The sequence below is a fragment of the Talpa occidentalis genome, unplaced genomic scaffold (genome assembly GCF_014898055.3).
Source record: "Talpa occidentalis isolate TD23 unplaced genomic scaffold, MPIMG_talOcc4v2.1 talOcc4.13, whole genome shotgun sequence".
NCBI classification, from domain to species: Eukaryota; Metazoa; Chordata; class Mammalia; order Eulipotyphla; family Talpidae; genus Talpa; species Talpa occidentalis.
In genome coordinates, this window is record NW_023601322.1 from 72,644,565 (window position 1) to 72,669,590 (window position 25,026).

Here is a 25,026-nt window from a genome sequence, read left to right on the forward strand (position 1 = left end):
GGCCTAGTACCAGCCTAAGGACTGCCTTGAATTTATTATTAGTCCCTATACTAACTCTGTAGTGCTAGTGCAAATGCTACCATCATCCCTATTTTACTCTTAAGTAACCTGGGACTCAAGTTAGTTAAATAACCTTCTTGAGGTTCTACATGTGGAAGTGGCAAAGGAATCCAGGCCAAGACAACTCCAGAGCCATCCAGCATTCTCCCACAGTCCCCGTGCCATCCCGCTAGGTCAAGTGCTCACTGCCAATGGCCTGAATCAACCTGAAATTAGGCGTCTTCTGAAACAGATGGAATATGCAGGGGCCTACATGGTGGAGCAAGGGGTTAAATCTTAGCCCTGTGAAGCTAACCGCAGCCACTGCAGTATGAGTTCGATCCCTGGCCAGGGAGCTAACCCACATGGCACAGCAGACTTCTCCCGTCTCGCCCTCTACTCCCCTCAGCAGTGTATTTCAGTCAACCCACCTGTTCTGCTCCACACTCTGTCTCTGGTGAATCCTCTCATTCCCCCCATCCCCTGGCACCTCTGGCCTATACCCCAGCTCTTGTATGCATAAATAAGTAAAATAAATCTAAAACAAACAAATAAATAAAAAGCTGGAGTATGCAAATCAGACATTGGTCTTTGCAAGTTCCAAGCCTCTAGTAGCTTTCCAGTGTCTTCCTTCTGCCCTCAGGCTGAGCTGCAGGACCTACCAGGGCTGTGGTTACAGAGATGTACTTGCAGTTTGCTGGGCACTTTCACCCAGGAAGGACCCTGCTGGTTTACTCTTCTCCTTTGCCAAAGTGGAACTGTTTACCCATAAGATCTTGGATCAGCCCACAGCTACTCGGGGAGGCCTTCCTTGAACTCAGGCTAGTTTTGGGCTTTCTCTGAACTCTCATGGACTGGAACCTCCTGGTTTCCTACAGGGTGCCCCTCATTAGAAGGTAAGCTCAGTGAGGTTTGGCCAAGCCACAGGTATGGGGCCAACTGTGCACACAAGCTTGGCACATGCTAGGTGCCAACACAGGCTGAATGACTCAACATCTTCCGTGGACTTCCACCCTTCCTGGGTTGCTGCCCAAGGCTACAGCTGGGTATGGTGTACCTTCCAAGGGATTCTCTGTACACTTACATAAAACCTGTTCACAAATATGGCAAGCTGATTGTGACCCAAATATCCTTTTGTTTTGAATTGCCAGAAGTTAGGCTTGAAAAAGAGCTCAATTATTCTGCTAAAACACCTCTGAATTATTTATGAAAACTAAATAAAGAATAAAATGGACACTGATGAACTGGAGGGCTTGCTGTGGCAAGAAAGTTGGAAGCTGGAAAACAAGCAATTTTCTAAGAATGTGAATGTTTACTATTTTTCTCTCTTTTGGCAGAAATTGACAAATTGTCTTTAAAGGTCTGCTGCCTAGCAACCTAGTTCCATTGAATTGCTTAGGAGATGTTAACTGTGGCTTCCTCAAACAGTATGAAGAATGTTTAAAGGTCTAAAACTCCAATTTAATAAGCTGACTAAGCACTAGAGGAGCCAACGCAGCTCTGGACAGAGCCGCAGACCCTACTGTGCCCAGGAGGAAGGACAGTGCACATGGCTGCACCCTCCAGTTCCTTTTCCCCAACGCTGAAGACCACAAGCATTGAAACTATCTAGTTTCCTGCGCCTACTTCCGGATTTAACTCTGACATAATCTCCGAAAACAAAGACAATGACGACAAGCAAATTCACTAAGTGCTATCCTAAGAGTATCTCTATCTGATCACGTGATTTGTGAATGTAATTCGAACGCTTCATCCGGGGACCTTGGCCTCTATTTCCTTTTCTCAAGGGTGAGCTACTGTAGCATTATGCATTTTAGGCCAAGCAGTACCAAGAGGAAGTTCAGTTACTTTAAGAAAAGGTTCCAACACTTATCACAATTACCAAAGTTGACCGTTTGTGTAATTATTTGTTTCACGTCCAGCTCTTTTAATATTCAAGCTGACAGAGGCAGAGATGCCTGTCACCTGTTTATGTTTGTGCCTCTTTGTGGCACAGTGCCTGGGACACTGATATTCAGGAAATGCTTGTGGAGTAAGAGAGCGAAGGAATGAATGAACCCCAGGATCTATCTGAAGTACCAGCAACTCTTGATACTTCCTGTCCTGCCCAGAAGAAATCTGCTGTCCCCACCTAGCAGGGAGAGCGGGGGCAGGATCTGGCCCAAAGCACTCTTCCAGTGTCTTCCAGGATCTGGCCCAAAGCACTCTTTCAGGCACTGCATTACTCACTATCCCAAAGCCAATCAAAATGAACTGCCAGTCCCTGACCTCTGTCCACATCAGCAGTCTCAGTGCAAAGGTAAGAGTGATCGCCTCCCCCTCATGCCCCAGGGAGTCAAGTAAAACCACTACTAGATACTTCATTCTAAGTCAGTTTTTTTCTGAGCACTTCATCTTACTAGAAACAACAGTGAAAAGTAATGGGTGCATTGGTGAAGGAAATTCTATGGGACTGGGCCTCCCCTGGTGGCGCAGCGGTTGAGCACTGGGCTGCGAAGCTGCCTGCAGCCTCTGCAACACGGGTTCAATCCCTGGCCGCCGGCGAGGGTCCCACATGGCGCGCAGACCTCTCCTGCCACCAGCTGCTCCCCTCAGCAGTGTACTTCGGTCCTTCTGCCTGCTCTGCTCCCCCTTCTGGCTCTGGTGAATTCTCTCACCCTCCCGCGCTTCTGACTGTACCCAGTGCTTGTATAAATAAATAAATAAATAAATAAATAAATAAATAAATAAATAAATAAATAAATAAAAAAAAGAAATTCTATGGGACTACACCTGGGGGTGAGGAGAAGCAAACATTATTTAAAAATGGGGCCTCCCTGGTGGCGCAGTGGGTTGAGCACAGTGCTGTGAGGCTGTCCGTGGCCTCTGCAGCGCGAGTTCGATTCCTAGCCGGCCAGGGTGAAACCCACATGGCACAGCGGACCTCTCCTCCATCGCCAACTGCTCCACTCAGCAGTGTCTTCGGTTCGTCTGCCTGTTCTGCTCCCGCTCTGTCTCTGGTGAATTCTCTCACCCTCCCATGCCTCTGACCTGTACCCCAGTTCTTGTATAAATAAAGTTAAAAAAAAAAAAAACACCATTGTTTAAAAATGAACGATGATGTAAAAAATATATAAATAAAAGGAAAAATTGTGAAAAGTCATTACCTTGCTCTGGCATGCCAAGAGCTGTGCTAAATGCTAATCTCACCTAATTCCGATCACCCCCATTTGACAGGTATGGAGACAGAGACTCAGAGAGGTTACACTTATTTGAGGCCTGCCTTGTCATACTACCTACAAACCAGCCAGTTATTTCTTCTTTTAAAAAACTTCCCTTCTGAGTTGGAAACTAATAGTGTCTCAATGAAGAGCAAATTCAGATACTTGAACTTAGGAGCAGAACACCAGAAGGGCTCTGAGACTACAGACACCTCTATCCATCCCCTTTTTCAAGCCTGGGCTAAGTTGGTTAGACACTTAAAACATACACACACTGTCTCTCATTCTCTCAACATCCTCCATCGCATACTTTCACAAGGATAACAGCACTTCCTGCTCTTAAAGAGAATTTATTACACATATTCTTTTGCAAGACAAGTCCCAGAGGCCTTTCCAGCTGGCAGGAGCAGCGATGTTCCGACTATACTAGAAGTGGATCCTGCCCCCTACCCCAGAGGAAGGCAGTGTGAGTCTCCAGCAAGCAGGCACCCTGCCCGGAAGAAGGGCTCCCCCTCACCACCTGCCTGCCTTAATGGGGAGCAGCGGCACTGCTGGCTAGAAACAAGGCTCGAACCCATAGAGGCAAGCACAAAACCTTTTTTTGGCATTCTCCCGTTCTCTCTCTCAAGTTTGTGGGCATTGTGCATTTCACCCCAACATATGCTATCACGGTTTTTATATAACTTATGTTATTTTAATCTGGATAACACCTCTGCTTCTCCAGGAAGGCATCTTACTTATCCGGTGATTCTGAACCCTATACAAACTGACCACCCCACCTTCATCTGGGGAAGGAGGGTTCCATTTTAAAAAGCAACGGGTCAAACTGATAATCTTCACTTGTTGCCTTTTCTGGAGGAAGGCCATCCTCACATAGGAACTTTCAGGGCCACTGGGTGTGGGGAACACCCCACTGGGCAGAGATTATTCTCTTTCTCCCGGGTCCGATCCCCAAATCCTACTCTCTCATCTAGAAATATACTACATTGTTACCAGGACCCACAAAGGAGTTAACTGTCTGATCCCGGGACTACAATATAAGAATGAATGAATGGATGAGTGAATAAATAAATAAAGCAAAACAAAACAAAATAAAAAAACCAGTTGGATCCCACCTCCCCCCCTTTCTCCACCATTGTGGGACCCTTCAGGCTTCCATCCCAGTAGGACTGCTTCACTCCTCAGACCTTCCTTGCCAGCCAGGCTCCAAAGGCCCCAGGAGAGGACAGTCACATCTAGTAGGGTGTAGGGCAGGTCTCCACACATGAGGACCCTGAAGCTCAGAGAGAAAGTGTCACTTACCAAGGTCACAGAGCTCACAAGAGGCAAAGCTGGGGGGACCTCATATAACGGACTCTTTCCTGTGTAGCACCTGCATCCTGCTAACAGTGAGAGGACAAGCTCCCCAGGGACAGGGCTCACATTTTCTGTACCCCTTGCAGGAGCACAGGCTGTATCAGATGCTGTAGTGTGCTTGCTGGGTTTAATCAGTATCAGTAGCTCTTCAGTCCTGAAGACCCATGCCTTTGCCCCTAGCTGACTTCAAGGGGATTCTAACTTTTTGAAAATACAGCTTTCTCCACCTAAAGACAGTCTGCCAGGGGCAGACTTCCATCCTGGGAGGACTGCTCTACCTTCACTCACCTGAGATCACGGCTAGGCCTGTCCTCCCATCTGCCTCTCTGCTCTAGGCCCGAGGAAGACACAGCCTCAAACAGTAGCCTCTAAGCCACGTTGCTGGCCCCCAGGTCTCTTCTTGAACAGCCCTTCACACCCCTGCTAGGCCAAGGGTTTGGTAGAAGAGTCAGTCCCCTGCACCTGTGGTAGTGGGACCTTGAGCCTCACCCACATTCCTGCCTCTACTTACATCACTGAGGAAGTCTGAGAAAACTCCCTTCCCTTCTACAACCTCAGGGTCTTCCAGGGAAAATCAAAGCAGGACCTCCTATCTTAAGAAAATGAAGGCACAGGTCTAGAGCAGGAGTTAACCCTGGGTCCCAACAGGAGGGCTTTTAGTAAGTACAGGCCCCTCGGGCCCCACGCATGCTCCACTCCAGACCACTTAAGTCAGAATTCCTGGGGGTGAAGAGGAATGGGGTTCTGGTACCAGTATTGACAAAAAGTAATCTCCAGCCTTTGGTGCCCATGAGAGTCTCAGAGATATGTCCTACAAAGGGTTAAGCACCAATAATGGTTATGCCATTTAGTGTGACAAGCCAGACCAGAAACCCCAGGTCCCAGCCAGGTTTACACACTAATACCACCTCCCCAGGCTAGGCTAATCCCTTCCCCTCCCCTTCAGGACTGGCCTGGCTCACTTAAGCTCCAAGGGCCAAATCTCAGCTTTGTTGGGAACCAGCAGGCAGGCAGAGCAGAGGAAGGCAGGAGCCTGTCTTTTGGGTCAGCCCCCTTTCCTTCCACAGCCAAAGGGAATCTTTGGGCACGTCCATCAAAAATCCTAACCCAGTCTCCTAGGATCCCAAGGTCTGCACGGATCAGCCCCCAGTCTGGGGCCCTGCACTCCCTTCTCACTCTGGCTGAGAAAAGCCATTCACTGGGGAATGGCCAGAAGGGAAAATGGGTCTCCAGGCCTCGGCCCTGTCCAGGGTCCTGACTCCTAGCCGGAGTACTTCTTTTCCACCCTCGGCACCTCATTCTGGTGTAGAGGGTGCCCCTTGATTTACACCTTCAGGGAGCATTGGGAAAAGCGGGACCCTGGAGGTCATCACCTAGAAAACGCTCCAGTGCCACCAAACCCCATCGCAGTCCTTTCCATAGCTGTTGGGTTCACTATGTGCCAGTCCTTGGCTAAGTACTCCTGGTCATCAAATCCTCTATGCCAGCACTGTTCACATTAAGGCATGAGGAGTGAAATGAACCACAGGTTGCGTGGCTCTACAGTCATCAGGGAGGGGGCTTCTGCAATACACGTCAAGTAGCAAGCAATCCCCCTGGGAACTCTGGCAGACAGACAGCCTGCCCGGGTACACACTGAACCGACAACCATCCCACAGGTTTCTTGCTCCAGGGGACTGGGCAGATGTGGCTCCCAAATCTCCTTTGCCCTGGGCATCCAAAGCCTTTGGCCCCCAGGCCCAGGAGACTACTGGTCCCAGAAGAAAGGATATTTCTTGCAAACCCATCTGCTGCCAAATCCTCACTTTCATCTCTGCCTTCTCATGTGCCAAATAATTTGGAAGCTTTCATTGATGGTTTCCTCCCTGTCCTGCACTAACTTGGAATTCATGCCTGTTATGGCTCAGCAGCCTCACTTAGGGCATGAGGGAAACCTCGCAGGCTGCTCTCCAGCCTACTGTGGGAGGAAAAGCTTGTCTTTGGCCACAGTTCAAGGCGGGGAAGACTTTCTCAACCCTCAAGGGGCCCAGGACTTGAGGCAGGTGTCTCTTCTGTCAGGCCTCAGAGACCCTTGGGCTGTAACCCCAGCAGGGCCAGGTGGGCTGTAGTCACTGCCACCTGTAGAGTGGCTTGACTCTATTTTTAGGTGGGGAAAGGTTCAAAGCCTCTGTGTTGGAAAACCCAAGAGCCAGGGGAATTTTCCGCCCCATGCAAATCACTCTTTCCCCTCAGCCTTCACAGACACCTGTTTCCTCCCAGCCACAGATCCTGAGTATAGATGGCAGGTCGGCCCTTGGCATCTCTGCCCTGGCGGCCCCTCCTCCCTTCCATCTTCTCTCTCCTCCTGCATGTGTTTGGAGGGAGCAGGGAAGGGGGAGTCAGGGGAAAGAGCTAGTCCCTGGAGCTCCCCAGAAATTCTCCAACTTGAATAGACACTTGAATAATAGGTTCCAAACTGCAAAATGGACAGGCCTGCCTCCCAGGACCAGAAGGTACAGAAAGGGGGCTACTGTTTCACTAACTCTGTTTAACTAACTTAACTAACTCAGCAACTTAGCTAACTTAACTATCTTAGCAACTAGGGAACAGCAGCGGGATTCAAGGTGGGGAATGGGCAGGGTCCCAGTGGCTTAGCACACTTGCTTTCCCACTTTGCAGAGCACTTGAGTACATCCTATCCACTCCCAGGCAGGGCTGGTCTGGTAGGTAGTAAGAGCATCCTCCCACCCCCAGCTTTTGTCCCAGCCCTCACAGCATTCCAAGAGATACTCCATCCTGGAGACATCTGCATTCCACGCCCCATGAGGTCAGGGGAGGATACCAGATTGAGGGGTGGGGAAATAGGAGTCATCAGGCCTCAAAGGCCCTGCCCTCCCAAAGGAAGAAAGTCCTGGGGTAGGCCAGCTCCCAGAGGCGGGGGCAACCATTTTCAAATGCAAGATTCTGTGGAAGGACCCCTGAGGGGCTGGCTCGGGACAGATGGGCCTAGGAGAGGAGCGGGTGAGGTTCAGAAGGAAGACATCCTCCCTCAGCCCATGCCTAAGGCTCTCCCCCAAAACCCTGGGCCTTCTCACACTTGGGGAGGGTGGTACCAATATATAATTTTGGGATCATCTATTTCCTCATTATCACAGGGGAACTTTGGGCTAGTTTTAAGAATTAAAAAAGTGGTATGTCTAGCCCAGTACCTGGTCACATTATAGGCTGCAAATCAAGTTTCTGAAGAACCAGATTCTTGGGCCTCCCTGGTGGCGTAGGGGTTAAAAACAGCGCTATCTAGCTATTGCAGCCACTGCAGCACCAGTTCAATCTCCAGCTGCCCAGGGAGGCGACCCACATGGCACAGCAGACCTCTCCTGCCTCGCCCACCTGCTGTTCCCCTCAGCAGTGTATTTCAGTAGATCTGCCTGTTCTGTTCCTCACTCTCTCTGGTGAATCCTTTCACCTTCCCTCCCGGTACCTCTGGCTTACACCGCATAAAAAAAAAAACCAAAACAGATTCTTGAGCACTCAATGCTCCTGCAGCCTCTTCAGTGCCCCGTGCAGTGGTGAAGGGAAAGCAATGAGACCTAGGAAGTGATTTTTCAGTGGCTGCAAGAAGCAGGATCCATCCAATGTCCTTTTTTTACCCACGCCCCAGTGCTCTTCTTCACAGCTCCAAAGGCCACCAACACCTCTACCTACCATGAGAAACATCCCAGGGCAAAGAAAGGGTGGGTTAAAATGCAGATGCATGTGAAGTAGGCACACAAGAAGCAAATGACTTAACTAGATGTCTCTGAGGACCCCCTCTTGCTCCCCACATTGGCAAATCCTGTCACACCAGGCTCACTCTCCAAAAGGTCCCAAATTCCGCATCATACTCCATTGCCACCACCTAGCTCTAAGCCACCATCATTTCTTGGACAACAGGGACAGAATCCTCCAGACTTCCACTCTTGCCCCCTGCATACCCTTCGCCTCACAGCAGCCTGTGGGAACATCAGACGATGTAAGTACCCCGCTTATGAACCCCGACAGATCCATTCTCTGGTCAGATCCATAGCAACATCTTTACAACATACAAAGTTGTGAGAACTGGCACGCCAGTCCCTTCCATTCATTCCACTCAGCCACACTGTCCTTTTGCAGTGATGGTGCCCTTTGCGAGAAATGCTCTTCCCCAAACAACTGCAGCTCGCAGTGCCTCACTCCCCAGTGGTCTTTGCTCCTGTGGCCTCCATATCCCCACTTTATCTCTCGCCAAGACACTTGTCACTACCCACCTCGGAGGGCTTCTTTTCGTTCTGCCGGGGCCAGCCCGACTTGGTGTTGCTGGGCAGTTTGGAGCATCTTGATGCAGACGTAGCGTGACCTGTGGAGAAAGCAGTCCATTAGGAATCGCTCCAAGGCCAGGAACACAGGCCACCCACCTCCAAGGACAGGAAGCCTGTAAGGAAAGCCCTGGCTTGAATATTCACGAAGTACAGACCTCTGTGAGCACCTGGTGGACACTCCTTGCCTAGCTCCGGGCTTCTCTATGGATAAATGGCCATGACACCTCCTCCCTCATCAAACAGCAGGGGCTTGTGAAAGAAAAGGCAGCTGACCAGGGCTCAGAATTAGCTGGTGGTGTGACCCCAGACAAGTCTCTTGCCCTCTCTAGGTCTCCACCTGTTCCTTGGTGAAGGGGGCTAGAGTAAGTCTCCCGTAGACCCTCTCCGCCTGTGTTCCATGTTACACCGCTGGGATGATGCCCAGTAGGTACACAAAGCAGGACAGGACAGGACAAAGCGTGGAGAGAGTGCTGCTATATAGTAGACTCAGGCTTCAGCCCTGTCTCAGCCATTTACTAGCTTATCATCTGGGCAAATGACTTGATCTCTCTGAGTCTCAGTTAGCTCTTCTATAAAATGGGCACAAGAGAATAACAGTCTTCAAAAGGCAGTTGAGAGAATGAAACAATATCGTGCCTGCAAAGTCTTGGCATGGTCCCTGGCAAACAGCACTTCCTATAAACCGTACCTATTAAGGATTAGGGTCTGCACTACAAGGTGGTAGTCTCCATCCCCAGGATCAAAGAAGCAAGAGTCAGGAATGGGTGCGCTGGTGGGAGCTGGTGGGAAGGGAGTTGCTTCAGCATGGCCCACATCTGTTGCAGCTACACGGCTCCGCTGCCCAGCGCCCATTGTGGGTGCCTGGCCCTCAAGGCTCGTCTGCAGGCAATAAACTTAGAAGCAGAGGATGCGGTTCTTTTTGGCTCTACCAAGCCAGGCCACAGGCAGCGTGGTTACAGCCACAGTCAGCCGGATGCTGTGATCTCCTGCCACAGGGAGGAAGGGCTGGCCAGGTTAGACACTGGAGCCAAGCTGAGTGAGCAGACCCCAGAGGTCAGTGAGTGAGACCTGGAGGAAGTGAAGGGGGTGGGACCTGATTAGGTCCCTGGATGGCTGTGGAACTCTGGGCACTCTCAGGATCCTTGGAGCTCTAGCTAATCTCAGCTGCTCTCCACTTATGTGAGCAAACAGAGGTGTAGAGTTGCAGGGCTCCAGGCCCCACCTCCCTCAGCACAGCCTCTGCCTCTGTCAGGGCCTCCAGCAGGCACACTGCCGGGTGGGAGCCTCCTGGGTGGGAGCCTCCTGGCAGCGTGTCTTTCCTGCACGGAGCAGAGAGGAACTCCTTACTCCCACCAGCTCTTGCAGACCCAGTTTCCTGGGGCATCTCAAAGAGCTGCCTTCTAGAACCAGAGAAAAGCTCTTACCTTACACAAACCTCCCTTTTCATCCCCAAGTTTCAGAAGCTGCATCTTAAATCCCATTGTCCCCTTGACAGTGCCCTCTCCCCTGGCATCCAACGGACAAGTCCAGTCCATGCCCCTGGGGTTTCTATTGTCAAGAGTGCATGAAGGTCAGACTTCATTAATTTCTTCAGCAAACATTTACTGAGCACCAATTGTGTACCAGATTGTGGCTGGGATAAGGCAGTGAGCAAAATATGACCTCTTATCAAGAAGCTTACTGCTGTGAAATACTTATCAGGTAATTATAATAAGGAACAGTTTTCAACCTGTTGTTGGAGACCTCCTATAGGGCCCTGACTCAACAGGAGGGCCAGAGGGTGAGGGATGTGTTCCTAGCAGCTGGGAGCAAAGAGCAAAAACCCCTTGGTCTGAGACCTAGAGGGGCAAAGGGAGCGCAGTGAAGAGGCCTGCCAGACCCTGGAGACCATGTGGTGTGGGGACTGACTTCCTTAGGAGCAGAAAGACTTGATCTGCTTTAGCGCTTTCCTCAACACTGAGACTATGGGGTAGCTTCCCCCCAGCTGGGACTATGGCCTGATAATCACTCAATTGCTTTCCCTGGAGGAGCCCCAAATGGAAGGCCTTACTGTCAGTGGTGTCAGAGTTGTCGCTGCTGATGGAGTATTTTCGCCTCTTCTCTTCCATCTGCAAAAAAAGGCAGGCCCCATTATACTCACGGGTGGCATGGGAAATCCTCTCTCAGAAAACCGCCTAGTAACCTACCTCCCCACACTCAGTCCACTACAGCAGAAGAATGAAACATGGCCCTACCCTAGCCTTCTTAGCCAGCCTCACCCTATCTCTACCCACCCATGGGAGGCTGCGCCTCCCACCACTGGCACAGGAGTCTGGCCAAAGACTACATCGAGGAGGGTCAGGGGCTCAGCACATCACAATGCACAGCGCCCTCCCTGGCCCTAGCTTCCTCTCAAGACTCAGGCCCACTCAAGAATCAACTCCCATCTCCAAGTCGCAACCGATGCCCTGCCAGCTAGCTGTTGAAGGCTTAGAAAAGAAACCACATAGATTTTTCCAAGAGGATCATGCTATCTGAGCTTAGGGACAGGATGGCCAGGACAGCACTGAACTTACATGGTGGCCAGAGGGGTGTGGAAACAGGGCAGGGGCAGCGAAGCTCCAAGCTGGGTCCCTGAGACACACCAGGTCCAGGTCCCTGAGACACACTGGTCCTGGGCTGGGCTGCACACCACTCCCCGCCATGTCCCTCTCCAGACAAAAGCACAAACCAAGTCTATCTGCACTGCAGTTTTCAACTTCAAGGTAAGAAGGGCAGCTCTCCCACCTTAAGCTCATTTCTCCCTCTGCAGATCTCAGCTATCACAAGTTTGTGACAATCCAGGGAGTTGTGAGCTATTCATGTACTGGGGAAGCTCCGAGTCATCCTGCTAGTAACTGGCTGAACTGGGATTTGAATCCACATGGTCTGATCCCTGAGCCCACACTGAGCTGCCTTTGTGCCCAGTCAGCTCCTGCCAATTGGAAGTGCTTTCTATCCACTATTTCCTCGAATCCTGCAGAGCTCAGGGTGGCAGAGGCCACTCTTGTCCCCTCCTGGAGGGGAGGCAAGCTTGTTAACCTGCCCTGGGTCTCACAGCCTGCCAGTGGCTAAGTCCTAATGTGAGAACAGACCAGAGGCTCGGGGTCCAGAATGCTAACCACCATGTTCTGCAACCTGGAATGCCTCTCGGCCAGCCTTCAGGGACAGGGAGCCAGGATGAGTAGGAAGCCTCCTTGCCCAGCCCAGCCACAGGCTAACAGGCTACCCACTCCTGCCTGAGATCCCATTCGCTGCCCACTGCTCCCCCCAAGTCTGCTCAATGAACCCTAGGGTTCCCCTTATCTTATTGTGGCTGCACAGAGACCAGGAAGCATTAGCTTTCTAAGGTAGGGATGTGACTTCCCAGACCTCTGAGCTGACCAGGAAGTCCCTCTGCCCTTGGACTTGACCTCAGTCAGGAGCTTCTCTCCATCCCAGTCCCCAATGGTGCAGGATCAGGATGACAGGAGGGCTCACAGGGTCAGGTGCAGACCAAGTGCTCTCCAGAGGGTGCAGAGATGCTGAGGGAAGCCTGGTGGTGCAAGCAGCACCCATGTCAGGGAGGCAGGAACAATGAGGGCTGAAACTGCTAAGCACTCATTGCAGCAGGGGGTAAAGGAAGTACAGGGGTGGGGTAGGGGTGGGGACACAGGTCCCAGTGCACAGGAATCTCACTAAGCCTCAGGTTACGTGACTTTCCCCAGATCACAGCATTGCTAAGAATTCTGACTCTGGGGACCTCGCTCTTGACCTTAAGACTTCCCTGCCTCTGTGCAGCAGAGTGCAGGCAGCCCAGTGGCTCAGATGAGGAACTGAAAGGAGCAAAAAGGCTTCGCTGCCTCCTCACTGTCCTCCAGGGTCTAACTGTGGTAAAGGTCCCAGAGGCAGACCCTGAGTCTAGTCTACATCTCGCCCTCCCAGCACTGTCGCGGGTAGACAATGAGTAGTGGCAAAGGACTATAAATGCACTCCCCCACCCCGGGCCTTTTTCTCCTGCAATCCTGTACCAGAATTCCATTTCTTTTAATTTCTACCCCAGAGGGCACTGCCAAACCAGGGTCTTCCAGAGCATAAGAGCAGGATTCAGGAGGGTGGGTTCAAATCCCCCTGGACCTTGGGGAAGGCACACCTCCCAGAGGACACAAATTGGATCTGAATTTGTATATAAATCTCCTGAACTTAAAATGTTGGCAAATGATTCAGAATTCTAAAAACACTTTAAGAGGGCCAAACTAAACACATCTACGGGCCAGAACCAGCTGGTGAGAAGAAATGAGAGCAGCGTAAAGTCCTCAGCACAGTGGTTGGCTTTCCATATAGGTGCCAGTCATTAATACCATGGCAGCCTCAGGCCAGCTGGACAGTCCTCCAACCAACGCCCACTCAGAGAGGGCAGTGACCCTGTTCACTAAAGAAGGACCCCTATAACTAAACTCCATGATTGCTAAATACCTCTATGATCTCTCGTCACTACTCCCTGCTGCCCAACGACCAAGAAGTGACAGGTCAACAGCAGACCTGCACCGGCCCTCAGCTAGCTCCCCGTCCAACCTGCCCTCCTTGAAACACCCAGGGTTCTTGTGGGCAGGTTGTTATTAAGGGAGCAGATTTTGTGGTGGCTTAATTAGAGTAATAACCAGGCTTCAGAGGAAGCCACTGTTGTGAGTGAAGCTTCTTTGCTTTGAACCAAGTCTGTTCCAAAAGCTTTCCTGCCTCGGGTGAGCCTCCACTGCCAACTGCTAACGAAGCCCCAAATAGGCTCGGGTTTCCCTGTGGACAGCCATCTGTCCCATGAACCCCCTCTCCAACCCAGCAAGGGGGTCAGGGAGAGCCCCTTCACCAAAGCTGAAGTCCAGGGCTGCAAATGCAGGTACAGCCAAGGGTGTTGAGATTTGATCTTGGCCTCTGATTTTCCCTCTCCCCACTGGCTTTTCCAGTCTCTACCAAATCAAGGTCTGCTCCGGGAGGAGAATACCTCAGTGTCACATCGCATTTGCTTTGGAATTCCACCTACCAAGGAAAAGTAACGAAAGCAAGGGTCCCTCCTTTCCTGCCCCACCAGTCCATCTGTACCCCTCACCCCATCCTCAGCATGGACTATGAGAGCCCTCCTTCAGGGATGTGGGAATCCCAGAGTCTCTTCAATAGAGCAGCAACCCATAGGCAATCCTTAGCAAGCCCCACGGGATCTCCCCAGAACAAATCATGCATCCTCCCACTTACCCCCATGTCTGCTGCTACCACACTGGTCCAAGCCAGTTTTGTCTCTTGTCTGCACCCCTCATTCATAAATCAACTTCCACTATTGCTCTCCCCAAATCCTGAACCCACACAGCAGCCAGAATGATAGTAAAAAAGCATAAATCAGATCACATCATGCCCCTATGTTAAATCTTTCAAAGGCTTCCTGCTGATCAAAGGACAAAACACAAGCTTCTGACCACAAGACTCAACATGATCTGGCCCCTGCACCTCAACAAGTTCATTTCCACCACCGTCCGCTTCCCCACCACTTCCCAGTCATACCAGTCTCCTTTCACTTCCTCAAACAAGCCAAATATTCCATGCTTCAGGACCTGTGCACAAGCCGTGCTCTGTGTGTAGTGTTCTATGCAACCTATGCATGTCTGGCTTTCCTTCCTTCGGGTTTCAGCTTAAATGTCACAGAGATCTATACTGGGTAGCTTATCTACAGAAAGTTGCAGAGCATGCATCTCAGTTTGGTTCTGTTGATGTACCTGTTGAATGCCCTTCTCCTGGGGAATGTACACTCCATGAGAGAAAGGTGCATGTCTATCTGGATCCCTGCTGGAGCCCCAGTGTCCCCTCATATTGCACCCACCACAGAATGGGGGCCCGATATATGCCAAATGCTGAGTGTGCTCTTGTCCTCTCCACTCTGCACCTCCTGAAGTGTGGGGACCACACAGCCCAGCTGGCCTGCCTGCCTGCAGCTTGCAGGAACAAACACCCCAGCACAAGATTTTGCCCTGTTTTCTCAGCCTGCCTTCCCCATCTTAACCTCACACATTTTCCAGGAGACTTTATTTGGTCGGGCTCCTGGCTAATGATCAATGTCAACTCAGTAATAGGGCAGCAATTTGGTGGCAGATGTTTTCTTGGCAGCACTAGCCATTGGTTTTAGTGGGGGCCTCAGGCCTGGACTTGAAACACCAATGCCCAACGCCAGCCCCCTTTAAAGACCTCTCCGCAAATAAACTCAAATAAACACCCCGGGCCTCCATTAACGCCCTTCCAGCTGACCCTGGGAACAGTGGGCCTTTCAGGCCTGCGACTGCAGCTATTCCCTGGGCAGTTAAAACACCCCAACCTGGCCTCCGGCCTCTCCTCTCTGGGGGCCACCAGGCCTGTCCTGCCCGCCACCACACACAGCAGGATTTCGTCTTCCTCCTTAAAAGGGGGGTGGAAAAGGCTTTCAAGCAGGCAATTTACAATTCCAGACACAATCTTTCAAAGAGAAACAAAAACTCTCCCTGTCTGAGGCAGACCACTAAGGCGTGTGTGTAATAAGATGCTAATACAATTTAATGATATTTCGGCTGGAAAACCTGTCCTCAGAGCCTCCTTGTGTCGGGAAGGCCAGACATTCAGAAAACAAGAGCTGTACACTCTTAAACTGCTTTAAACGGGGGTCAGAGCCCTACACTTTCCTATCTCTCATTAACTTTAATGCCTTCTCAGGGACAGTAATTGCCGTTACAGAAATGATCTTGTACACACAGATCCTCCAACTTGCTTCTCCAAGCATAGGGGAGGCTGAGCACTCCCGACACCCACCACCAGCCACCTGCAATTCCAAGTGTCCCAGGGGGCTCCCAGCAACCCTAGAACATGCTTCCCACACCCACCCTCCGGACCCAGATCTGGGGACATACCAAGGGGATCCTGGGAGAATGAAAGGGGCTTTGTCTACTTTGTCCTTCAGCACCTTCTCACCCTACTCTCCACCTCAGAGAGGGCAAAGCTCAGTCCGCTTGTTCCCACAGATGGCTGCCCATTGGCAGCTGCCGGGTCCTTCTGATCCCTTCTTCAGAGAAGGGAGCTGGCTCTTTGGCCTAGCCTAAAGGGGGAGAGATGAAAGGTCAAAGCAGCATTTGGGCGCTCTCCGGGTCATTGACAATAACAGAACGGCTAATACTAAGCAAGGGTTCACTGCATGTCTGGCTTTGGGCGTAGTGTTCTTTCTGCAATACATCACTTACCCCATACACCCACCCTGAGGTAGGAACTGCTATTAACCCTATTTGTAGATGAAGAAACTGAGGCACAGAGAGATTGTCACAGCTAGTAACTGCACAGTCACCATGAAACCTAGGCTACCTGGCTCCAAACAGTGCATCCCGTCCCAGTGGGCTACAGCACAGGCCTTCGACGCCAAAGTGTGGATGGGGTGATCCAGATTCCTATGGGTTGTCTGAGAACCTTCCTGGGGTTCCTAATCTTTGAGTCACAGCTAGATGGGGGTCGTATGTGGAGGAAAGGGCAAGTGAGAGGGGGACAGCCCTCTTTCTAAGAATTCTGAACTGGTCTCTCCTCAGAGAACCTAAAGGGATAAAAGACCCCTCAAAGCTTGCTAGAGGAATTATGAAGAATTTGGACTGGAAGCCTCTCACCTGGGTCTTGGTCTTAAGAAGCACTTCTTAACTTGTTAACTGGAACACCACTGAACCAGATCCCTCTGTGCTCTCCCCGCCCCATCCTCAAGGATGCCTAAGTCAGTGTCAAAGGTTTAACTTCAAAACTGGAGTAGTACACCTGGGAGGTGGGGACCAGCAGTCCCACCTCACCTGTCAATGGAAGCTAAGAGGTGCTTTCTGTCAGTCTTTTGGATCAGTGTTACTAGCCATGTAGCCAGGCAATTTAGGGAAAGGAAAAGCAGGTTGGATGGGAAATGTTCTGGAAATATTTGCTGCATCCTGAGCCCAAATAACTCTATCCTGAAACACTCCCTCTCTCAAAGTGCTGGGGAGACCCCTGGCCAAACAGTTTCAAAACCAACATTTACAGCAAGTCCTGCTGCCTGAGGCGAGGACTTCCCTCTGTGAGGCATTTGCTGTGGAACCAAATGCTTTCCCACTCTAAACAACAGCCAACAGCACTTGGGACAACTGAGAGGGCTCCAGATCAAACAAACATCCCTTTTTTCCCCTACCATGCAAACTTTCTCAATAAATTATTTGCCCACTTCGGATCAAAGCCTGTTTTTGCAGCCTGTGACCTAAAAAGCAAATAGCATCTCTTAAACATGAAAGCCCTCCTCCCTGCCCCTGTCTGCTTTATTACTCATTCCTTCCCCTTACAGTTATTCTGTTGTTATTTTCCTCCTCTGCTTGTTAGATCACTCTGCGAGTCCTAACCCGCCTGAGGAAGCTGGGACAGGAGGGATGGTGTGTTTAACTTGGGGCCCTGAGGTGAGAGAGGAAGTTAGGGTAGGGGAGAAGCCAGCACCCTGGGAACCCAGGAAACAGGGCCAGGCCGGGTTGGCAGCTCCCTGCCCTGCCTTTTTGCCAAATGTCCTACTGGGAATTTTACCAGTTAATGCCACCTTGGGAGGAGGGGCCAGGCTGCCCTACCACCACCAGGGCCAGGACTCGGTCTGCAAACAAAAACTTGAAGGGGAAGTCCTGATAATTTGCCTGGACTCAAAGCTGAGGGTTCCTCCCTCCTCCAACAAAGGCAAAGCAGCAGGTCAGCTGTGCCAGCTCAGCCTCTCCCCATCCCCTTTGGCTCTGGTCTGAGAGCAAATATGATGCCTTCTGATGATCCCTGCAAACTCAGCCCCGATATAAAACTTTATGTCTCAGAATCCCGCAGTAGACATGAGGGAGGAGGGTTCTAAGCGCGGGGGCAAGGTTTGAAAATATGCAGAGACCAGAATCGCCGGTTGCAGAGTAACCTTGGCACCCGCAAAGCGAGATGCAGCACTTCCTGCCCACCCCCGCACCGGGGTACAAGACCCCTGAGCAAGGCGGTAAAAAAAAAAAGTGCCCGGCCCGCAGCAGTAGCCAAGGGGATTGGGCTGAGGGTGGCGCGCGCCTCCAGCCTGCCCCCGGAGGCAGTCCGCGGGAGCGCAGCAAGGAGGCGCGCCGGCGTGATTCCAACCGCGGGAGCCGGGAGGAGGAGCCGGAGGTGGCTGCGGGGGGCTCTGGCCCAGGCGAAGGAAGGGCAAGAGGCGGGCCGGGCCGGGGGCGGCGCCGGGAGGGGGACAGGACGCCCGGGACGGGGGAGGGGTTTAGGTGATGTGGGTGTGGGCAGCCAAGTCCGCTGGCGGGTGGGCAGCTGCGCGTAGTGGGAACAAGGAGGTGTGTGGTGGGGGGTGGGGAGAGGTGTCCTGGGCCTCTGGAAGATAGAATGAAGCCTTCCTGCCTGGCTAACAGGCTTCCCCATTTTCCGATACAACAGCTACGAATCACCAAGCTGACCGCTCTCATCCTTCGGCCTGGAGAAGTGTCTCGAGGCCCGGTGATAGGCGGGAAGGGACCAGAGGGAGCCACAAGTCTGCACCCAGCGGGGAGGAGGCGGGTAGGAGCCGCTCCGCAGGCGCAGGCGAGTGGGTGGGGAGGAGGGAAAGAGAGAGGGAGGAAGGAGGTGAGGCCGGGAAGATGCCACTGCCGGGGGCGGGGCGGGGCTGGGGATCCGGCAGAGGGACTGCAGCGAGGCTCGGTGGGGGCGGGGGCTGCAATGTCACTCATTTGGGGGTCAGGTGTGTACGTCCCAGGCGAGGCCCGCCACTAGCCTACGTCTTCCCGCTACCACCCAGGGCGCGGAGGCGGAGGCGGAGGGCTGGGGACTGCGGAACCGTCCCTGGAGCGGGACGCGAACCGACAGAGTTGGGAGAAGGTAAACAAGGGCCACGCCCCCTGCCGTCGCCCCGCGGGCGCGCACCCGCCGCTCCGGCCGCCGCCGGTACATTTCCACTCTCCCAGCGCTTCTCCCCCGCCGGACTCCCGCGCAGCCCCAGAGGGGGGCTGTCCCCGACCCCAACCCGCGCCCCCAGCGCCGGAACTGCTCACCCTCCATACTCACCTGGAAAGGGTGTCCCCCGCCCCTCCAAAAAACTGTTTAAATTGTGCAGAGCCTCCGCGCCCGGGTGCTGAGCATGCTGCCCCCGCGTGCAGCGCCCGCGTGCAGCCAGCCCGAAGAGGGGGCGACAGGGCGGAGGCGGTGGCCCCCGGAAGGTGTCTGGGACCGGACCGGCTGCACGTGAGCCCAGCGCGGGGTCATGTGCACCGGCTCAGCCCGGTTCGGCGCCCGGACGTGCTGCGTATCAACAAAATGAAACTCAGGGCGACAGGAGGGCAGATAGCGCCGGTCTTCCAAGCCCCCGCCCCCAGCCGCGCGACCTCCCTCGGCACAGGTCTCCCGCCGCAGCCCCTCCGCCCAGCCAGAGCCCGCGGGGCAAGTTGCAGCCTCGGCGCGCCCCCGCCCGCCCGCGCCCCCTTGCCGGCCCAGGGGCGCTTTGCCGCAGTCATTAATAAAAAAGGTCGCCAAGCTCACCCTTCCAAAAGTTGTTGTTGCATGCGCCCCTCTCAGCCTCCCCGCAATGTACTCTTTAAAACACGACTGACCAACATGCGCAATCTCTCTCCCCTGTGCTGTGCATCCCCCCCCCCCCGCGCGCGCTGGCTTCCTAGAACAGGCAGCCAGCAGGAGAGAGAGGGAGCGAGCGAGCGAGCGAGCGAGAGAGGGCGAGGGAGCGAGGAGCGCTGGCAGATCTGTTGCAAAAACACAAAATAGCGCCGTGGAGATGCACAGGGCCCATCGCCGGAGGCTGGATCTTACCTTGCTCCGCTGTGCCCTTTCGAGGGGCGCTGCCCTCGGCTACGCGCCGCGGAGGGGGCGGGCGCGGGAAGGATGCTCCCGAAACCCCGAGCTCCTGGGGCCGGCGCGGGCGGGCGGGGGGCGCGCATCCATCCGGGGTCGCGGCGAGGGAGGCGGCTGGGCCCGCGGCTTCCCCAGCCCCGCACCCCTGCCGGGGCCGGTTAACCGGTCGTACCCAAGCCCGTGCGGCTAGGAGTGGGCGCAAAGTAACTCCATGGACGCTACGCACCCCCCCAAAAAAATAGCCTCCAACTGCGATGGCCGCGGTCGGCACCATTCACCAACCCCCCTGTGTATGTTTCTGTTTCTTTTTAAACCAAGACTTCCTTGTGATCTCTTTAGAAAAAAAAAAAATGTGTTGGGGTGGGGGTGGGGTGGGGGCGGGCGGGAGGAGCGAGGGAGGGGGAGTAGCCACTTTTTTCTTATTCACTCGGATCTCCACTCCTGACACCCCCCAGTCACCCGCCCCCCCGCCCCCCGCAGTTGTTTGGCTTCAGCGGCGGGTCCAGGTAGCCTTGCAGGCCCCGGCGTGAGGGTGTCCTGCCGGGCCGCCCGCCTGCCTGCACCTCGGGCCGGGACTCTGCACAGGCTCTGGGGCGCCCCCAGACCGCCCAGTCCCCTGGGCCGGGGCTGAGCGGCGGCTGCGCCCGTGCAAGTCCCATCAGGTCTGCTCACACTTCACACACTCACACACTCACACACACACCCCGCCCCTCCACTCTCTCACTCACACTTTCTGCTCACACCCCGCCCCCTTCGCGCCCCAGACCCGGGCGGCGCCCCCCGCAACCTTAAAAAAAAAAAAAAAAAGGCTTACACTTAAAAAAATCTTTTGGCGCCATATTAATGACGTACTTAAAATTTGCCATTTCTCCCTGCGTCAAAAAGACGTTTCTTTGCAAATAACAGCCTGGAGGCGACACTCGCGGAGGGAACGAGGCTTGCACTGAGCACCCCGCCTCCCGGGGCTCCAGCGCTGGAAGACCCTCGCCCTAGGCCCTGCTTCTGAATCGGTGGTTTAAAAAGGCGAACCGAATATATCGCGTGGCGTTTTGCAGCGCCAGAAGTGAGCAGAAAGTGCTGGCAGGAGCAGAGGGGAGGGGCGCGCTCGAGTCTGGGGGAGGGGGCGCGGCTCTCCTCCCCCACCCACAGCAGATGGAAACTAACGTCCCAGGCGGGGGAAACTTGAAATTGTGGGCGACCTCTAGAAAGGGGGGGGCGGTCGCTAAAGAGGGTGTCTCTGAGTTCGCCGCCCCCTCCCCCCGCCCGGGTGCCTCCTGGCGCCCAGCTCTGCCCCGCATTTCCGGGGGATGAGGAACGCGGTGATGGGTGGGTGGCTGGCTGGCTGCACGTCTTGGCCGCGGTAGGAGTTTGCCCCGGGGTATCTCCATCCCCCTAGCTCGTCCTTCCCACTCCTCCTAAAGGGTTAAAAACCCAGGGGCAACTTCCACGGGCTGGCACTTGGCGAGGAAGCGGGGCGCCCCTCTCCCCACCCTTCGCCTCCTCGCCCCTCCTCCTCCGGCTCCACTTCCCGACTTGACCTTGTGGTGCACAAACAGTGCGCTCGGATCCTCGCAGTTTCTGGAAGAAGAGCTCGCGCTCGCCAGGAGGGCTGGCGGGCGGGCGGATCGCGGGCGGTGGCGGTTCTTGGGTCGGTTCCCGGAGCCGCCGGCCACACCCACTCAACCCGCTGAGCCCGCTGTGCTCACCTTCTCTCGAGGAAGGAGTGAGGCTGGTCTCCTGGATGGGGAGGTTTAGGGGGCAAACTGCAGTCTTCTCTGGATGCCCTCAGCAGTGCTGAGGGTAGTCTGGTCTCTTGTGTGGTTTACTAGGGGAGACCTGTGAACCTGGCCCAATATCCCCAAAACCTCATTGCTAACTTTTCTCCCCTCTCCCTTTTGGTTGTTCCTCAGAGATGACCCAATAATTTTTTCTGCTCACCTTTGGCTTTGAAGACATGTGGGTGAGTTGTGAACTGGGTCAGGAACAGCCTTCCCTCTCCAAGACTGAAGGTTGTTTATTCTTCCTTTCCACTCCACCCCTTCCATGGAAAGATAAATATTCAATTTACATAAGATGACATTTATGTGACAATTAAGAAGATTCCCCGATGGAATGTTGTGAACACATTTGCTTATAGGAGAAATAAATCTAATAATAAACAAACTCATAATAACAGCACAAAGTCTCCAACAGGGCGAACTGTCTACACAACAAAGAGGGAGATGATGGATGCTGAAATAAGCACTTTTTGCAACCAGAAAGAAATATGAGCTCAAAGGGAGACACTGCAACGTTTCTCTTCCTTCACCTTCATTCACAAAGTCTAGGAGGCTTGTCTGGCAAGACTGGGGGGCTAAGCATCACCTCTCAGTTATACCTGGTGCTAGGTCTCAGTGATCAGTTGGTTGGATTTTCCCAAACCCAAGCACAGTTCCTAGAAACACATAACAAAATAGTTCAAATACCTGGGTCCTAATCCTTGCTCTGCAGGTGAGAAGTTGCATGATGTGGTCAAGATAATTCATCTCACTGGGTTGTCTTCCTTTTCTGCTGAATGGGGAAGTTGGAGGATTCTTGAGGCCATGTGTACACATATACATATATGATTGAATATAATATACACGTGCTATGTGTGCAAAGCAGGACCTGGCGCTCAGTGCACATTAGCACTTTCCCCAGTGCTTGCCTTTTGGAAGGGTGAGCTCATAACACTGAAAAACTTGTGAGCTCATAACACTGAAAAAACTGGGAGACAATGATTTCTGCCTTGCTCTATGTGAGGGTATAGACAGACCTCCCAGCGTGGGCAAAAGGGAAAACCAAAGAAAAAACTGTGATAGATGGTGGGCTTCAAAGTGAAGGTCCAGATGGCAGCCTCAGCCACACATGTAAAGCCATAACAAGGCATCAGTTTACAGTACACAGTCCAAGGAGACTGCTCTGGTTGGGTCTAGTTTAAGGTGTTTACAGGCCAAAGAGGACTGGTCAGGCTCCTCCTAGCCATCAGGACCACAAGGAGCTCTGCGAGCCGTTATAAAATAACCTAGAAAGCTGGAAAAGGGAGGGGATAGCCATTACAGAGCACCTGCTCTGTGCTTTCCACTGTTGGAGCCATCCCATTTCATCCTCACAAAACCCCCCTCTTACCTGTAGAGAAAGGTTTAGTAACTTACCAACAGTCACATAGCTAGTAAGAGGTGGCAGAATTGGCACCTAGTCCAGCTGACCCTGAGACCTCTGTGTTTATCATTTTACCACACTGCCAGAAATAAAAAGTATTAGTATTATTGTTTGATTGGGGGTGGGGCCTGATTTCTATTTGAGCAAGAAAGAAATTTAAGGGCAACACTGCCTCAGAGGTGGTCCTGAGTTTGGGCAAGACCCATTTCTTAAGAGGTCCTTAGCAGTAAGGAGTTGTTTGGGACCAGAAGCTCCATCAGAGCCCTCATGTTCCCACAGTTCTCTGCTGCTGTTTAAGGTTAACCTTGGAAATGTTAACAGAATGATAGCAATAAAGCTAATTATAGCTCCTAATCTTTTATTAAAAGTCTCACAAATCATTAACTTTTTCCACAAAGGGATAAGAAACATAGAGTTCTTAAAGATGTAATCATTCAGTTTTTTCAACAGATATATTTATTGAGTGTCTTCTATATGCCAGGTGCCATTCTAGGTGCTGGAGACACAACACAATATGAAAAACAAAAATGCCTACTTTCCTGGAACTCACTTATAAGTGAAGCTTTTATATAATTTTTAAAAATAAAATAAATATTTTTGAAGGTGAGTAAATGCTATGGAGAAAACATAAGTAGGAAAGGGACATCTGGAATGTGGAGGCCAGTGGTGATGCAATTTTAAAAAGTCATCTCAGAAGAGGTCATCAAGAAGGTGACTTTTGAGTAGAAGGAGAGGGAGTGAGTTGTGAGGATTTATGAGGGATGAGCATTCTAAGCCAAAGGCTCTTAACCCAGGATCCACAGACACCTCCTTCATAGGTCTGTGGATAAGGTTCAGGGGCAATTGACCTTAGATGAGAAAAAAAAAATCATATTTATTTTCACTAATTAAAATGTAATGTATTCTTCAATTATGAATGCACATAACAAATCATAGTGATATTATCAGCACCTGTGATACTGTTGCTAATATAAATCAGATATTTTCATATCACATTACAGTTGTTGCAAATATCTTAAAATATCATTCCATTCATCACTACTTATGCTGTTAGCTCTTGTAATTTATATGCCATTATATTATGCATTTTAAAATATTTTGAGTTGTATTTCAATATAATTGGTTTTGTTTATAATTTATGTAACTTATTTTATATGAATTTAAATAAATTGTACTCAGAAGGCATTCATAGGTGTCAGACTGCCAGAGGGCTCCATGGCACAAAGTAAAATGTTAAGAATCACTGTTTCTAGATGGAGGCCAGCAAGTACAAAGGCCCTGAGGCAAGAATGTGCTTACCAGGTACACATATAAGACTGAGATTTTATAGGCATTGTTAGAAATTTGGCTTTTGCTAAGAGTAGTATGGAAGGTTTTCAGTAGAAGCTCTGCTAAAAGATCTGATCTGATTGGATTTTACAGGTACACTCTGCTGCCAGTTTGTCAATAAACTGAAGAGGGCAAGGCTGAGGAAGGTCAGTTAGGAGGTCATTCCAATAAACCAGGTAAAAGATGATGTTAACTTGGACTGGAGTGGTGGCCGTGGAAGGGCCAGATTTTGTACAGAGTATGAAGATATCTCTCACACATTTTGATGACAGGGTATGAGAAAACAAGAAGTCAAGGATGACAATAAGAGTTTGCCTTGAACCAATGGAAAGATGGGTTTCTATTAACTGAGATGGAGGAAATTGAGGAAGGAATAGGTTTTGGGGGAGGATAAGAAACTCAGCATGTGAAGCTTGAGATGCTTATTAGACATCCAAGTGCATCAGTGAGAAATGAAGCAAGTTCTGGGCTGAAGATACCATTCAAGAGTGGTCATCAGGCGGACAGTACTTAAAGCTATAGGGCTGTTTGAGATCACTAAGGAAGTAAGTGTAGAAAGGGAAGAGTTTCAATAAAGATGTCCTTGGCGCTATAAGGTTAAGAGGTCTGAAGATGAAGAGGAATCAGCAAGATGTTGTTAAAAAAAAAAAAGAGCAACATCCCGACATTTCTCCAAAGAAGAGACACAAATGGGCAATAAGCATAAGAACAGAGGCTTCACATTACTAATCATTAGGGAA

At 51.8% G+C, this 25,026-nt stretch overlaps 1 protein-coding gene across 15 annotated transcripts in view; it reads right to left on the reverse strand.

The window, feature by feature from the left end:
* Window positions 1-25,026, reverse strand: part of JADE2 (jade family PHD finger 2) — a 148,246-nt gene that overhangs the window by 27,973 nt on the left and 95,247 nt on the right. For 2 of the 15 annotated variants that reach the window (XM_037509297.2, XM_037509296.2), the window contains 5 exons: window positions 22,951-23,036; window positions 22,243-22,327; window positions 21,716-21,815; window positions 10,962-11,019; window positions 8,861-8,949 (listed from right to left, as the gene is read on the reverse strand). In XM_037509297.2, coding sequence (XP_037365194.1) covers window positions 8,861-8,949; window positions 10,962-11,019; window positions 21,716-21,733 — 165 coding nt within the window. In that variant the 5' untranslated portion in view covers window positions 21,734-21,815; window positions 22,243-22,327; window positions 22,951-23,036. Of the gene's footprint in view, window positions 1-8,860; window positions 8,950-10,961; window positions 11,020-15,828; window positions 16,268-18,979; window positions 19,174-19,450; window positions 19,552-19,735; window positions 19,829-21,315; window positions 21,395-21,483; window positions 21,509-21,715; window positions 21,816-22,242; window positions 22,328-22,950; window positions 23,037-25,026 lie in introns of those variants that run through there. The other 13 variants (XM_054694384.1, XM_037509299.1, XM_037509305.1 and 10 more) reach the window with 13 other exon arrangements.